General features: G+C 36.3%; 2 protein-coding genes across 2 annotated transcripts; both read left to right on the top strand.

Annotated features, from left to right (window-relative positions):
- Positions 1-2,068: 2,068 nt before the first annotated feature.
- LOC141660197 (uncharacterized) lies at positions 2,069-4,462 on the top strand. The gene is made up of 4 exons (XM_074467162.1): positions 2,069-2,782; positions 2,927-3,387; positions 3,474-3,579; positions 3,824-4,462. Exons 1-4 carry the CDS (start codon positions 2,069-2,071, stop codon positions 4,460-4,462), a joined length of 1,920 nt encoding a protein of 639 aa, XP_074323263.1.
- Positions 4,463-10,791: 6,329 nt separating this feature from the next.
- On the top strand, positions 10,792-11,253 carry LOC141660196 (uncharacterized). Its single transcript, XM_074467161.1, has one exon. The coding sequence runs from the start codon at positions 10,792-10,794 to the stop codon at positions 11,251-11,253; it is 462 nt and encodes a 153-aa protein (XP_074323262.1).
- Positions 11,254-15,397: the final 4,144 nt, after the last annotated feature.

Here is a 15,397-nt window from a genome sequence, read left to right as displayed (position 1 = left end):
CTATAAGGAAAATCCAGTAAAAGGCGTATTCCCTGAAACGAGAATGTTACCCGAACGTCCGAATAATTTTTTTAAATGAGCTGTCCGAAGATCCAACCGTACAGATGTCAAGATAAGTTGATTTTGGGCTTGTGAAAAAATATTTAAAACTTCCCGAACATTCCGTGCCTGACTTTATAAGGAAAATCCAGTAAAAGGTGAAATCCCTGAAACGAGAATGTTACCCTGAACGTTCGAATAATTTTTTTAAATGAGCTGTCCGACGATCCAACCGTACGGATGTCAAGATAAGTTGATTTTGGGCATGTGAAAAAATATTTAAAACTTCCCGAACATTCTGTGCATGACTTTATAAGGAAAATCTAGTAAAGGGCGTAGTCCCTGAAACGAGAATGTTACCCGAACAACCGTACGGATGTTAAGAAAATTAATTATATACTTTATACATTTTTATTTATCACATTGAAGTGTGCATTTAATATAATTGTGTCCGAATAAGGACATAATTATTGAGCTATACAGTTAGGTCGTTATTCTCTTCTTCTCGTCTCCTCTTCTTTCTACTCTTCTTTCTTTTATCTCTTCATTCAATTATCTTCTTAACATCACGATTCAGGACATAATCTCGATTCAGAGCATCACTGGGACTTCTCTTTTTTTTTTCAATTCAGGTAATTGATGTGAAAACATCTTCTCTTCTTAACTTTGGATTAAGGTTCATGTTGATTTGGGGGGAATTTTTTCAAAACAATTCATGCGAAAGTTAATTTTTTTAAAAAAAATTAAGTTGTCTTTCTACGTTTCTCTCTTCTCTGTGTACAATTGTGTTTTTTTTGTTAAACTGGTCTTGTATTGTAGGGAAAACAGAGTTGTCCTGCTACTTGTTGATTTTTGTTAAACTGATTTTAGATGTATGCACTTTTCTTTTCAGATTGTTGTAAAGATGGATAGATTATGGTTAAGAGCTGATAGAAGAACAAAAGAGTTTAAAATAGGCGTTGAAGATTTGTTGAAATTTGCATTTGAAAAGGGGTATACTGAAAGAAAATTAGTTGTCCCTGCTTAAGGTGTGCACATACTAAATCATGGAAAGCTTAAAAGGTCAAAAACCATCTCTTTCAATATGGTATCGATGAAACTTATATACATTGGATATGGCACGGGGAGTCAAATTTAGCATCTAGTCATGTACCGGATGACACCGACACTTCAGAATCCGTTAACAAATTTCCTACAAGAATGGATCAAGCTAACGATGAGGATGATGATATTTCTTCGGATTCTTCAGATTTCCTTAACCATATTAAAGGTGAACATCAACCCCTTTATCCTGGATGTGAGAGTTACACTAAATTAAAAGCTTTAGTTAAGTTGTACAACATGAAAGTAAAGCATGGTATGTCTGATTCATGCTTCTCTGATATTTTTACTATTGCTCAGGTCTATGCTTCCGGAAGGTAACAATATGCCTTCTTCCTTTAATGAAGCGAAAAAAACCTTATGTTCATTAGGGATGGGATATGAAAATATACACGCCTATCCGAATGATTGTCTCTTATATCATGGTCAGAGAGATGAAGATGAAACTACTTGTCGTATATGTAAGGCCTCTAGATGAAAATTAAACAGGAAAGGAGAGGAACTGGTGGGGGTCCCTGCTAAAGTTTTATGGTATTTCCCATTCATACCGAGATTAAGAAATTTGTTCAATACACCTAACAGTGCAAAGTACATAACTTGGCATGACATTGAGCGACTAGAGGATGGTAAACTGAGGCATTCGGCTGACTCCGAAACATGGAAGGATGTTGACAAGAAGTGGCCTGATTTTGTATCTCTCGGTTAGCTTTATCTTCCGATGGTTTCAATCCTTTTCATGGAAACCGTACTGACCACTCAGCCTGGCCGGTTTTCCTATCAATCTACAACCTTCCACCCTGGTTTTGTATGAAGAAAAGGTATATTATGCTTTGCTTATTGATATCAGGACTGACTGAGCCAGGAAACGATATCGACGTGTACCTTCAACCACTTATTGAAGATTTGCAAGAATTGTGGCGTGGAAAAAATGTATGACGCATATCAGCAACAGTCTTTCATACTGAGGGGCATTTTACTATGGACAATAAGCGACTATCCAGCCTTAGGGAACTTGTTAGGAAATGTCATTAAAGGGTATAATGCATGTACAGTATGTGTTGATAGAACAAATGCTACTAGGCTGGTTAATTACCGTAAGACAGTAATTATGAGTCATCGAAGGTGGGTGCCAAGACATCATCCGTATAGAAGGCAAAAATCATTTTTTGATAACACTGTAGAGAAGGAGATTGCTCCTATTCCGTTAACCGGAGAACAGGTTCTTGGAAGAGTACAGCATCTAATGGGCCATGTATTTGGTAAGACACAACGCCCACTTCGATGGAAGAAAGGTGAAGCTCGACCCGTTTGGAAGAAGATTTCTCTATTCTTTCAACTCGAGTATTGGAAATTTTTACCGGTTAGGCATGTTCTCGATGTGATGCACATCGAGAAAAATTTATGTGAAGCTATGCTTGGTACTTTATTAAATATTCCGGGAAAGACAAAAGATAGGGAGTCTGTCCATCTCGATATGGCTGAAATGGGAATAAGATTGGAGTTAAGGCCAAAAACTCCCGGAAAGAAAGAGAAGGTGCCGTTGGCATCTTGGAACTTATCGCATGCAGAAAAGAAAACCGTTTGCTCAGCCTTTCTTCAAATGAAGTTGTCGGATGGATTTTGTTCAAATATAAAAAATTTGGTAAATATGGAAAATCTTTGACTTGTTGGTATGAAATCTCATGATTGTCACACCATATTGCATCATTTGCTTCCTATTTCAATTCGGTCAGTCTTGCAAAAGCAAGTCAGATGCACAATTATTCGGTTTTGTCTCTTCTTCAAGGCAGTTTGCAGTAAAGTCATCGATGTAGAAAAATTGGAAAAAATGCAATCTCAGTTGGTAAGAACACTTTGTCAGCTAGAAAAACACTTCCCCCTCTCGTTCTTTGATGTGATGATTCATCTCTCAATTCATCTTGTTAGAGAGGTTAAGCTTTGCTGGCCAATATTCCTACGTAGGATGTACCCTTTCGAAAGGTATATGAAGGCGTTTAAGGGATATGTACTGAACCCCGCTCATCCTGAAGGATGTATTGCCGAGGCATATGTTGCCGAGGAGGCGGTTGAGTGTTTGGTGAATTTTGAAGAACCTACCGCAGGACTGCCCCAAAATTCTAGGCATGAGCAGGATGCAATGTGCAGGCCCATATCTGGTGCAAAAATGATAAAGCCAAGTAAGGAAGACTTGCACCTAGCACATTTATGTTCTCTGCAAAATAATAATGCAATAAGGCCATATTTTGAGTGAGTATTACTCAATTTTCTATGTGTTATTTCTGAATATGTATGCATTTTGATTCTTATATTAAATTAATTCATTTCACTGGTAGTGAACACATGGTATCTCTAATGACGAGATTCAAGCAACATGAAAATGACCAAGTCTGGCTAAAAACCAAGCAAAATGATGAATTCCCCACATGGTTACGGAATAAGGTAAGATTTTTATGGTTAATAGCATCATATGTAGGCCTAATTAACGTGTTCATAGTAATTGCATTACTCTGTTTATTTTGCACTTGAACACTAATTTAGGAGTTTTTTAGAAAATGTTTTTAATTCTAGAAAATTATTTAAGACATTATCAGCTTCTTTCTTATTACTTCAGGTATAAATTAGTATAATAATTTAACTGGCTAGCACTATCGAATATACTTTTAATCAATTTATTGTTGGACAGATTCAATCACAATTATCGGATGACAACCATAACATACCTGAGGAGATAAGGTGGATTGCAGAAGGCCCCAACAAGATTGTCCCTACATTCAGCGGATATAAAATTAATGCTATTACTTATAGCACCAAGGAGCGGGATGATAATCGGCAGGTTCAGTGCAGTAGTGTTTGCGTTGTTGTAGATACAATGCTTGTGCAGGGTAAGGATAAAAATATTGAACATATTTCACACACCTACTATGGAGTTATATCAAGTATATGGGAGTTAGACTATATTAAGTTTAGAATCCCTCTATTTCATTGTAATTGGGTAGATATGAACAAAGGAGTTAAGGTAGATGATTTAGGATATACATTGGTTAATTTGAACAAATTAGGTTATGTAAATGATCCTTTTGTTCTAGGGAAGCATGTTAAACAAGTTTGTTACATTAATGATCCTCTTGAAAAACGTTGGTCCATAGTGTTGAAATTACCAGAAAAAAGTTATTATGATCAGTGTGATGATGAAAATGATGAATCTGTAGAAATAGAACTTGAGAATGAGCTGCATGTGCCACTGTTCCCGAGTGTGGAGGAACGCGATGAGGAAGAAGCTAGTTATATGAGGGAGGAAGAAGAATGGATTCAACTTCTATGAAATGAAGATTGCATTTTGTAGCTTTGTATTACTATAAAGAGAGTACACTTTGATTTGTATGTATTTATCGCCAAAATTTTAGTTTAGTAGTTGAACTCGTCCATTTGAGGTAGTATTTTTGGTTTTTGATTTGGCTCATGATTTTTTAATTGTTAGTTTGTTGGTCGAATGAATCATGGTTTGGAAATTTCTTGGTTAAATGGTTTTGGATTTGTTTTATGGGGACTTGCATGTATGCAAGTCAATTTTTTTTTACCATTACTAAACAGACAACGGTTACTGTCACAATGTAAAACAATCATCTAAATAAGGTGTTCAGACAACAAGACATAAGACCGGTTGTTTGAACCTCATTTACCCAACACTACTAATAACCATTGTCTTTGTGCTTTCGTTTAAGTCAATGTTCTTTTATTACCATTACTTAACAGACAACGGTTATTGTCACAATGTATAAAACAGCCATCTAAATAAGGTGAACCTCATTTACATAGCACTACTAATAACCATTGTCTGTGAGCTTTCCTTTTAATAATGGTATGTAAAAACCATTGTTTGATGTTCAATAAGATAAGGGTTATAATAAAAACTTGTCTAAATTACACAACATAAGGCCAAAAACTGTAGTCTCACACTACCATAAGTTACCTTATCCACAACGGTTTTTGACTGTTATGTGCAAGATTTATGACAACAATGCAGAATCCGAACTGTTGTCTATCTCAGTAAGAGGATGCCACAGAGACAAGTCTTTCAAAAAACAGATATAACCATTGTTCTACATGTACTTCAACAACAGTTTTTCGAGGAAAGGAAATTCACAGTTGTCTACGAATTTGGGGCAACAGTTTTTTTGTCAACCGTTGTTTCATAGGTTTTGTGTGATTGCAAATTTCTTCTAGTGGTCTGACCCCAAGCACCTTCCGCAAATGTGAAAAGATCTGTACAGAATATATAATAATAAGTTCCAGTTTATCAATAAGTAGCACATGCAACAGATACTTAAGTTTCCAAACAGAGGATTGCAAAAATAAATAAATAAATTAATTCACTACATTAATTAATTAATAACATAGTATTTTATGTCTAGTAACAAACTTTTACGAAAACATTGATGCACATATAATGATTCATGTTTCCCTTATAATTTACTCTGAAATTAGGATCAATTTTAATGACCAATATGAGTTGTGAGGACTAAGATACACATTGCTAAAAGGGCACACCACTGTGTATCATATTTTAGATGAACCTGATTTCCAATTAAGCTAAACACATAACCGCGGTCTTTTTTTCAAAGCTTAGACTGCTAACATGACCTAATTTAATATAAAATATAGAAATTTTCTGGTTCCGGCCAGTAAATCACATAATTAATTTGATTCTATTGTTTGAAGCAAGTAAGAAGTCTAGCACCTGTTTTACAGAAACCAACTTACCAAAATGGAATTGGCAAAGTAAGCACAGAAAACACAAAATAGTAATACTTCATTAACAAGTAACCCACCATGAATTATATCAGTCAATCTAACATAGCTTCACCTAAACAATTAACTATTAACAAATACCAGTAATCTGTTGTCATGAAGTATCTGCTTATTAGAATTATCTAGCTGGAAGTACTATATATTGGCTTGTGATTCAATTAAATAGTAGTTGTTATGTTAGGACCACTGGACAGATGTCAGGGACTGTAGTGCCACTAACTAACTGCCTAGCTATATATTCCATAATTGAGTAATGAGAAGGCAGACATTATGATTTAAAACTTTTCTTTATTTCCATTTCTTTACTGTGTTTATTTTCTTTCTATCAAGTCACCATTCAAGTGGTGACATTTGGTATCAGAGCACCGGTTCTCGGCTGCTACACTGCCATGGCTGATAAAAATACCTTACAAAAACAAGAAATTACGATAACAAATCCGGAGAGTGGAGTTGAAGGGTTAAAAATCTCAATGGCTTATATGGATAAGGCTATCTCAAAGCTTACTGAGTCTAATGATGAAATGAAGCGTAACTTCTCAGAGTTGATGAAGTTTCTCAAAAAGGATCCTCCGAAAAAGCAACCAGATCTGAGCTTGATTGGTGGTGAAGGAAGCTCTAATTACAAAACCAAAACCAACGGATCTAGTAAGCAAGGTATGCACAACCAAACTCCTACTAGTTTTGGTACTATCAATAGTAGTATTGTTGTAATATTGGATGAAAATGGTAAGATTATGAACGCACACCATTCTGGATCTGTGAATCAACCAGAAACAAATCTGTTTAATATGAATATACCACCAAAAACTCCTCATTTCCACCTTGCTCAAACCCAACCAATACCAATTCCTCAAATTCAACAACTGCCAAACCCTCAAATCCCTGCATTTAATCCATTTCTCTCTTATAGTATTGGACCTGTACCTCATTCTCCATACCACAATACACTGGTGGAAAATCTACTCCCTTCATACCAACAAGCACCAACAAAACCCTTTTTCAACAAACACCCTGTTCCTTAAACCCTTTCACTACAGCTTATACCCAAGCCTCCACCCATAACACTACTCTTACACCACCGACTCCTTGGAACGTGTACGAAAACCCCAACTATAGAATGATGTAGCACAACACAGCATACAAACCCTCAAAGGTAGATTTTCCTAAGTTTTATTGCAAGGACCCTAGAGCTTGGATTAGTAAATACGATAAATACTTCCAGCTTAACCCTGCTCTAGATATTAGGTCTAAGGTGGTTTGTGCTTCCTTGTATTTGGAAGGGGAAGCGGATGTATGGTATAAGGGTCTTGAAGAAGAGAGACCTAACATTTTTTGGCCTGAATTTGTGGGATTGGTGTGTAATAGATTCTCTAGAATAGGGTATGAGAATGTGGTGTGTAAGTTTAACAAGTTGGTGCAGAAAGGGGGAGTAGAGGAATATATTACGCAGTTTGAAGAGCTGAGAAGTTATGTGATGGCACAGGAAGGTCACCACAAGGATTCTTATTATGTAGACACATTTATAAGTGGCCTCAAGGATGAGCTGTCTCAACATTTATATAATCATAAACCAGCAACACTACAAGAAGCAAGAAATCTAGCAAGAGGGCAAGAACAAATGTTAACTATCTTGGATAGGAGGTATAAAGCTAAAATAGGTGCTACTTACACTTCCAGGTTCAATAGTGGTGGTTCCAAGGACCAAGTACCCTATACTAATAAAGGGACTTGGAAGAACAACTCTGGAGAATCAAAAAGGCTGACCCTCACTGAAATCAATGAGAAAAAGTCTAAATGGATTTGTTTTCATTGTGATGAAAGGTATGTTCCGGGCCATGAATGTAAAAAGAAGAACTTGTATCTGATGCTTGATGACCAGAAAAGCTTGCAGATGGGGAGTTGGATGTAATATGGCAAGAAGAAGAGATTTGTGATGACCAAATAGAGACAACAACAATATCATTAAATGCTGTATCAAGATCCAATGGTAGTCATACACTAAAGGTGAAAGGGAGAATTAAGAACAAATGTATTAGCATACTAGTTGATAGTGGTTCCACCAGTAATTTTATTTCTCAAGGTCTAGCAAAGCAGATGCAGCTGTCTACTAGTCCTTGTACACCATTTAAAGTTATGGTGGCCAATGGAGAAAATCTGACTTGTAGAAAAATTGTACAATCATTAGCATGGCAGATGGCTGGACAGAAATTTGAAGCAGACTTGAATGTGATACCCTTGGGGGGTATGATATGGTACTAGGGGTTGAATGGATAGAGTATATGAGCCATGTTATATTTGATTTCTGCCAAGGGTAAATCATTATTAACAGGGGAGGGAAAAGGATAGTCTTGCAACAAGAAGATAATTTGCTAACAATGAAGTTGATTCCTGAAATGAAGGGTGCAGTAAAATATCATGATGAACAAGCTTACTTCTTATTGCAGATTACAGCAATTGAGCAAACCACAGAATCGACTAACTTATCTGGCTCCATTAATCAGCTTGTGGAAGCTTATGCAGATGTGTTCAGTACCCCCACTGACCTTCTCCCAAAAAGATCCCAGGATCACCACATTCCAATTAAGCCAGACAGCCAACTAGTCAATGCACATCCTTACAGGTGCCCTTACTTCCAGAAGGAGGAAATTGAAAAGGTGGTTAAGGAAATGCTAAATAATGGAGTAATCAGACATAGCACATCCCCATATGCATCACATGTTCTACTTGTTAAAAAGAAGGACAATACATGGAGAATGGTGGTGGACTACAGGGCATTAAACTCCATCACCATTAAAAATAAGTACCCCATACCTAAGATTTAAGAGTCGTTAGCATAATTAAAGGGAAGCACTGTCTTCACTAAGTTGGATTTAAGAAGTGGGTATCACCAAATTAGGGTACATGAAAATGATGTATTCAAAACAGCCTTTAAGACTCATCAGGGGCAATATGAGTTCTTCGTGATGCCTTTTGGACTCACTAATGCCCCTGCATCATTCCAGGCCCTTATGAATGATATATTTGCTGAACAGCTCAAAAAGTATGTACTGGTCTTCTTTGATGATATACTCATCTATAGCAAGGATGAGATGGAGCACCTAGAGCACCTGAGGTCAGCACTAGAATTATTGAGAAAGCACAGGCTATATGTTAAGAAGAGCAAGTGTGTCTTCAACAGCAACCAGGTAGAATACTTGGGACACATTATATCAAAGGAAGGTGTAAGTGCTGATCAGTCGAAAACTCAAGTCATGATTGATTGGCCTACCCCAACTAATGTGAGAGCACTAAGAGGATTTTTGGGACTAACAGGTTACTATAGAAGATTATTGGTCAAACAATCTGGCACAATTTGTAAGTCGTTGACTCAACTACTTAAAAAGAATGCATTCAAGTGGTGCAAGGAAGTTGATGCAGCATTTAAGAAATTGAAGGCTTTAATGTCAACTACACCTGTGCTAACACTACCAGACTTTAAAAAGCAATTTATTGTTAAAACTGATGCTTGACAGGGGGGAATTGGAGCTATATTGATGCAGGAAAACAAACATATTGCCTACCTCAGCAAAGAACTGAGCACTAAGCACTTGGGAATGTCTACTTATGAAAAAGAAATGCTAGCAGTGATCATGGCTATTCAAAAATGGTGAGCTTACCTACTGGGACATCATTTCTTGATTAAAACTGAGCATGAAGCTATAAAATACATTATGGAGCAGAAAATTACTACTAGTTTGTAGCAAAAATGGCTTTCAAAGCTCCTTATATTTGATTACACTATAACTTACAAGAAAGGAAAGGATAATTTGGTTGCTGATGCTCTCCCTAGGATTCTTGGGAATGATCAAGAATATGCAGCTCTAACTGTGTTAAAACCTCTCTGAAAGGAAGAACTGGCAAACAGCTTAGAAGGTGATGAAGAAGTGCAAGAGTTGTTAGCCAAACTGGCTATTGGAGATAGTACAATATCTGACTTTTACCTACACAATGGTGAACTCAAAATAAAGGGAAAGTATTATGTAGGAGCTAATGGTCAATTGAAAGAGAAGATTGGTGCAACCATACATGGAAGCATGGAAGGAGGCCACTCTGGGATATCTGCCAGCATCAAGAGAGCAGAATCAATATTTTTTTGGCCAAACTTGAGGAAGGATATAATGAAGATTGTGAAAGAATGTGACATTTTTCAGAGAAACAAGGCTGAACATGTCCTCAGCCCTAGACTACTATAGCCAATTGATATTCCAGAAAAGGCATGAGAGGTCATCTCCATGGACTTCATAGAGGGGCTACCAAGATCTACATGGAAAGGATTCAATACTAGTTGTTGTGCACAAATTAACTAAGTATAGTCAACTTATCACTCTGACTCACCCCTTCTCTGCACAGAAGGTGTCTCAAGAGTTTCTTAACCAAGTTGTCAAATTACATGGTACCCCCATAGCTATCATCTCAGATAGAGACCCTATCTTTGTAAGTTCATTTTGGAGTGAGCTAATAAAATGTATGGGAGCTGAGGCTAGGCTAAGCACTGCATATCACCCTCAATCTGATGGACAGACTGAGAGAGTGAATCAATGTATAGAAATGTACCTAAGGTGCATGACAGGCCAGAAGGCTAGCAGATGGGCTGATTGGATACCAATGTTTGAATGGTGGTATAACACAACATACCATAGTGCAGCTGGAATGACACCTTAGGAGGCTCTGTATGGCTCATCACCTCCCTCTATCGATTATCAAGCTGCTAGATGTAATGATCCTTCAGTTGGTCAGTTTGTTAAGGACAGACTACAGATGCAGTAACTTCTAAAGGAAAACTTGATTAAGGCACAGGAAAGGATGAAACAAGTTGCTGACAGGAAAAGAAGTGACAGGGAATTCAAGGTTGGAGATGAAGTATACTTGAAATTGCAACCTTACCAGCAACTCTCAGTTAATGCTAGAAGGAACCAGAAATTGGCTGCAAAATACTATGGTCCTTGTCATGTGATAAAAAGAGTTGGAGCAGTAGCATATCAGCTGAAACTTCCAAATGAGTCTAGAATCCATAATGTATTTCATGTTTCCCAGCTCAAACTCAGAATTGGTAAGGAAAAGGTGGTGCAGACCAGTCTACCTACAATCAATTATATGGGAGAATGTGAGCCTAAGCCTGTGAAGGTACAGGAAAGGAGGATGATCAAAAAGGGGAATGCACCTGCTATCAAGGTGTTGATACAATGGGAAAATGGAACTGAAGCAGAAGCTACTTGGAAGGATTGGAGTACTATTCGGAAGAAATTTCCTGACTTTGACCCTTGAGGTCAAGGGTTTATCTAAGGAGGAAGGAGTTGTCATGAATTATCTGCTTATTAGAATTATCTAGCTGGCAGTACTATATATTGGCTTGTGATTCAATTAAATAGTAGTTGTTATGTTAGGACCACTAGACAAATATCAGGGACTGTAGTGCCACTAACTAATTGTCTAGCTATATATTCCATAATTGAGTAACGAGAAGGCAGACATTATGATTTGAAATTTTTGTTTATTTCCATTTCTTTACTGTGTTTATTTTCTTTCTGTCAAGTCACCATTCAAGTGGTGACAACTATCAAATGAGATACCTCTTGGTAGTTCTTCCCACAAAACGAATTGACCCTATCTCCTGAGTTAACCTAATCCTGACTGCACGACGGATGGTCTTGGAAGGAAAAATTACTCTTTTAGTAGATTTAAAATTAAAAATTTTAAAAAAACAGATGTAATTACCCCCAAAATTTTCAACCTTTTGTAACCCTTATGAATAGTGTTTTAGCTGAATGAGAAAACTTTTCATGCCACACTATATAGGGGTTCTGTTATGGATATTCTGAGATTTTATTAGTACTCTATATGGTATATAAGTATATGTAAAGATCGTCAGAATCCAATTCCGAACACTTTGATTTTTCCCGGAAATCCATTAGATACGGAAAGAATTGAGTATAAGGTAACTTGATAAAAATGATTTAAATTAAAGGATTATAAGAGAGGATCATAAAAGGAATATAATATATTGAGAAAGGTTAAGGGAACCTAAGTAATAAGATCACGGGTATGATCCCTCAAACGATAAACGAAAACGAAAGTTAAGCGAACCGTATAACAGATCAGCGGTCATTAGGCAAACAATTAGGAAGTTAATCAAAGGGATTAGAGAGGCTGATGTCACCCAACCAATGATAAGAGGACAAGGAGGGAAAGATGACATCATAGCATGACATAAGCATGACATGGGAAGGAAGGAAATGTGGTGGAATATTAACCACACAAAATCAAGGTTAAAAAGGTAATTAACTAAATAAAAAACAAAACCAAATCAACCAAGCCAAACAAATCATTTTCATCAAAACACAAAATCATTTCTCTCATTCAACCAAGAACTTGCTCTCGGCTTTTCCACTTTTTAAAGAAAGAAATTTTCAAAATTCAAGTTCAAGGCTTCTTAAATTGGTAAGATAATTCCCTAGTCATCCTTATGCATAGTTATGGCTATATCATGAGTTTAAGCACCCCATTCATTCTCAATCTTCTTCAATAAATCAATGAAGAAGACAATGAATAGTGATTTCAAAGTTATTAACTTGAATTTTTCTTGTTTTCCTTTAAGATCCAAGCATCCCTAAGACTTCTCAAGGCTTCTTAATCCTTCCTAGCTACTCCCACCATTTCAAGGAAGGTATATCATCTCCAAACCCTAGATTCCTTTGTATAATAAGATGATTTTGATTGTTATGGTGATATAGTAGCTTAATGCTTGTGGTTTAGAGTTTGGGTTGGAGTGGTAGTGAAATGGAATGGTGAATCTTGTTGTTTTGGTTAAAAGAACTTAAGTATAGTTAAATTTAAGCTTAAGCATAAGTATAAATGTTAATATTGAATTGATTTGGGCTGTTATGATGTGATAAGGATGGAATTTGGTTGTAAGAATGGATTGAGGTTGAATTGTGTTGGTTTTGAATGGTTTAAAATTGGGAAATCGCGTAAACATAGCCCTCGTAATGTCCGATTTACATTAGACTGCTTTTGTTCATAACATTAGTACCCGAGAACCCCCTGCTAGATGTTGACCATTGCCATGTTTAGATAGCTCATGTTACGAGCTTCGTTTTGATATGTAGTTCGTTTGATTCCGATATACGGTTTAGGAGAAACGACCATTTTAAGTAACGGCATTTCGCGAACAAAACATTTCCCCTCGCCTTACTTTGAAACATAGGTTAAAGACCAAAAAGGGTTAATTAGTGTACGAAACAATTATGGTAAGAGTGTTAGGCAGTTGGTAAGACACTCGCGAAGGAATCGCCTTAAAACTCATAATGGTTAAATTATTAAAAATGGTGGAGCCGAGGGTACTCGAGTGACCTAAGAGAATCAGTAAGCGCAAAACAAGCGTTAGAGTCTAAGTTGGTTAAAGTATAGATTTACAAGTGACTTTGGTTTAATTCCAACTTACTTGTTTTTTATAGTACCAGACTCGTCCCGAGCCTTTTATCACCCCCAGTCGCTCAGGCAAGTTTTCTACCCGTTATACTGTTGTTGTGATGTATATATGTATATGCATTATCTTGTGATAGATGCATGTTGGTTAAATTAGCAAATTCTTGCGATATATTGTAGCATGTGATATGGTACATATGCATGCCTGTTTCGTATTCTTTCCATATATATCTGTTGGTTCAGTTGATAATACCTATACTAGAGAATAGCGGTAATTTGCATATATCCTTAGTATAGGGACCCAAAGGTGAAAACATTTTCTAAAACCGGGAGTCGAGGATCCCGAGTAGATTTTATATATATATATATATATATATATATATATATTTATATATATATGGTTATAGTTTTCAAAACTATTAATCGAATAAGGTTATTCGATAATTTTATTTTATTAACGAATATTATCTTGAATATTCATTCGAGGACTTATGACTCCTTTATATTATTTATTGAATATTACTTGAATATTCATTTGAGGATGTATGACTCCGTTATTTTATTTAATGAATATTATTTATAATATACATTCGAGGTATTATGACTCCGCTGATTATTTAATAATATTCTTTAATTTATTAAAGAATAATGTTTCGATAATCAAACTTATTTTCGATTATTCAAATAAAGATAGTACTTTTATATAAGTATATCCTTGATTATTAAATTTTCATTCAAGTAAGAGTTTTAAAACTTCTACTTCAATTATTTTTATAAAGATTATTCTTTATGGAAATATTATTTAAATAATAATATCCAGATATTTCTTTTTATTGAGACTGATTTACTTTATTAAATCAGCATTATTCCAAACACTCTTTAAAGTGTTTTCGAGTCTTTAAAATGATTTTTAAAAGTTAGAGCGGATCCCAAAACTCATTTTTATATTTAAGATCCTCCTTTCGAAGGAGATTTAAATACTCGCTCAAAACCTGAGGGATCCGGCTCTGTGGTGTGTTTTATATTCGCAACAAGGTTGCTGTCTTGATAAAAGAGTTTTGATTACTTACCCAATACTCGGGAAGTAAAATTCTTGGAACAAGTTAATCCATTAACAGGCATCGCCTGGGAAATATCGGTGAGTTTTCCTTTCCAACTAGATACAACTTCTTGGTTGAGCCGTATCAACAAGTTTCTACTTGGGGAAAGTGGGGACGGGCTTTACGTTTCAGAGTCATGGATTTCATCTGAACTAGGAGTGGCGTAAGTGGCCGAGTAGCGCCGGCCCAGCCGTATTATTATATTGGCCCAAATGGCATGGAAGTTCCGCTAAGGCGGTCCATTCCTTAGGAGTTCAGTGTTCGGTTGACAAGTAAATCCGACAGGTTCTCCTCTACATGTAGAAAATGGTGGGGTTGTACTACTACGACTGATCATCGTAAGTGGTCTTCCCGGCGCGGCAAACTCCCGTAATGAGTTCATCATCCATTTGGATAATTCTGCAACACTACCCGTAGCATTTTGATCGAAAGGCTACTAATGGGTGGTTGCTGAAGCATTGACAGGGTCAAACAGTTTTATTGGTGTATCCATTGAATGAAGTATCTCGTAACTTCATTTCTTTTCAAAATATTTCAAAGATCAAATATTTTCAAGTTTTATTTGTGGTCTCATCTAGGGGATGACCTCGTGAATCTTATTATACTTTGAACAGTAGTAGTTCAAGTAGATTTCTAAAAATGGTATAAGTATAGTGAAGTAATTGGTAACTTCATCTTCTTTTAAAACTTATATCCAGTAAGTAATTACCTTACTCATGATAAAAGATTCTAGTAAGTATCCATTTAGATACTTGTATTATTGTTATCACTATATATTATCTTGCGAGCTGTAAGGCTCACTCTTGCTTTATTTCTTCATCACACAACAACAGTTAGGAAAGATGGCCAGACTCCAGCAGACCCAGCGCAAGTGCGTGGGAAGC

The sequence above is a fragment of the Apium graveolens genome, chromosome 5 (assembly GCF_009905375.1).
Source record: "Apium graveolens cultivar Ventura chromosome 5, ASM990537v1, whole genome shotgun sequence".
NCBI classification, from domain to species: Eukaryota; Viridiplantae; Streptophyta; class Magnoliopsida; order Apiales; family Apiaceae; genus Apium; species Apium graveolens.
Note: the sequence above shows the minus strand (reverse complement) of the source record. Positions and strands in the feature narration are given on the sequence as shown.

What these genes read in the sequence shown, in the direction of transcription:
- LOC141660197 (XM_074467162.1), top strand. Translation starts at nt 2,069, where the DNA reads ATGTATGACGCATATCAGCAACAGTCTTTCATACTGAGGGGCATTTTA. An exon ending in GCAATAAGGCCATATTTTGA is followed by an intron (nt 3,388 to 3,473) that starts GTGAGTATTACT and finishes TTTCACTGGTAG; the next exon opens with TGAACACATGGTATCTCTAA. An exon ending in CCACATGGTTACGGAATAAG is followed by an intron (nt 3,580 to 3,823) that starts GTAAGATTTTTA and finishes ATTGTTGGACAG; the next exon opens with ATTCAATCACAATTATCGGA.
- LOC141660196 (XM_074467161.1), top strand. Translation starts at nt 10,792, where the DNA reads ATGAAACAAGTTGCTGACAGGAAAAGAAGTGACAGGGAATTCAAGGTT.